The sequence below is a fragment of the Branchiostoma floridae genome, chromosome 4 (assembly GCF_000003815.2).
Source record: "Branchiostoma floridae strain S238N-H82 chromosome 4, Bfl_VNyyK, whole genome shotgun sequence".
NCBI classification, from domain to species: domain Eukaryota; kingdom Metazoa; phylum Chordata; class Leptocardii; order Amphioxiformes; family Branchiostomatidae; genus Branchiostoma; species Branchiostoma floridae.
Window position 1 is genome coordinate 23246173 of NC_049982.1, and position 1317 is coordinate 23247489.

General features: G+C 43.5%; 1 protein-coding gene across 1 annotated transcript in view; it reads right to left on the minus strand.

The window, feature by feature from the left end:
* LOC118414586 (isatin hydrolase-like) overlaps positions 1–837 on the minus strand; it is a 2363-nt gene extending 1526 nt beyond the window's left edge. The window contains exons 1-2 of the mRNA XM_035818734.1: positions 631–837; positions 61–179 (exon numbers count right to left, since the gene is read on the minus strand). Coding sequence (XP_035674627.1) covers positions 61–179; positions 631–692 — 181 coding nt within the window. The 5' untranslated portion in view covers positions 693–837. The remainder of the gene's footprint in view (positions 1–60; positions 180–630) is intronic.
* Positions 838–1317: the final 480 nt, after the last annotated feature.

Sequence of the window (1317 nt, forward strand, 5' to 3'; positions counted from 1 at the left end):
CATGAAGCTGAAAACATCAAAACAACGTTACTTTGACGCAAACATGTACTAGTAACTCACGTCTCCAGGCCCCAGGCACGAAGTGAGCAGGCGCGTCCAGGTGAGTTCCCGTATGTTCAGACATGAAGAGGTTGTTGGACTCCAGATAGGACTCGGGGTACCCAGGAGCCAGTTCACCTCTACATGCAAAACACGATTTTGTTCTTTCATTTGGTGTGGAGTCATGTGCACATACATAAACTTTAGACAATGGTACGGCTATTGTGTTGGGGTTGGAATTTACAAGATCATAAGGAACATAAGGTTACTCACAAGGAACATCCTGCCAAACTCTTATTGACAGGCACCTCCTGTCAATGGTGCATTTCTGTGGAGAGGAGCATCCTGTAAATTGTGCCAACATTCTTATTGACAGGAATATCCTGCCAATAGTGAAAAATAGCTTTATTTATAGGAACATCCTGTCGATAGCTTCAGTCTTTAGACAATGGATAATTCATAACGTTAGTATACTTCTTGGCCATTATCTTAGCTTCCTGGCACTGTACTGAATATTTCTTATTTCTACAGCACTGCACCAAACGGCTGTTTGGTACAATAAAACTGCTACTTGTATCCTGCTTTGTTTACCTGTAAACAATGGTGAAGCGATATTCTGCGTGCGTTGGGTACATGTTCATTCCCTCCTCCATAGTCCATGTCAGGTCTATCAGGCGAGGTTCCTCAGATTGTCCCAAACAACCACAGTGGAGTCCCAACAGTACCTGAGAGTGCAATGTAAAATGTTGTCAGTGATCAGGGAAAGTACATGCATGTCATGCGCTATGTGTTAACGTTACCCCTGTCCCGTCCAACGCTCTGTCTACAACGGTTGTGTCTGACCTATCGATAAAGGATCCCCATAGAAATCTACCAGTGGAATCGGCCGTTTAAAATGCAGTGTACTGTGACTCAGACAGTACTGTTCAACTTTAGGATATTAGCTTTACAGTGACTCGACAGTATTTATCACTCTTGATGTTTGGAACGGGTTTGGTTGGCACACCGATCTACTGGATTTCGTTTATCTATATAACGCTATATTTAAGCACTGGACTTTGCGCCACCATGCGCGTAATACCCCTGTCACATTATCCACGATCTTCGGGCGTATCGATGGAAGATCGGCCATATTCAAGATTGACAGAGGGTTGCGCGTATTTTTCACCTGAAAACCGCCCCTGTCACATATAAGCCATACTTTGTACCTTGTACAATTGTTGTGCAATAAAGTTATCATCATAAGCGAGACTCGGGGTGAATTGCTTTAAAGGCATA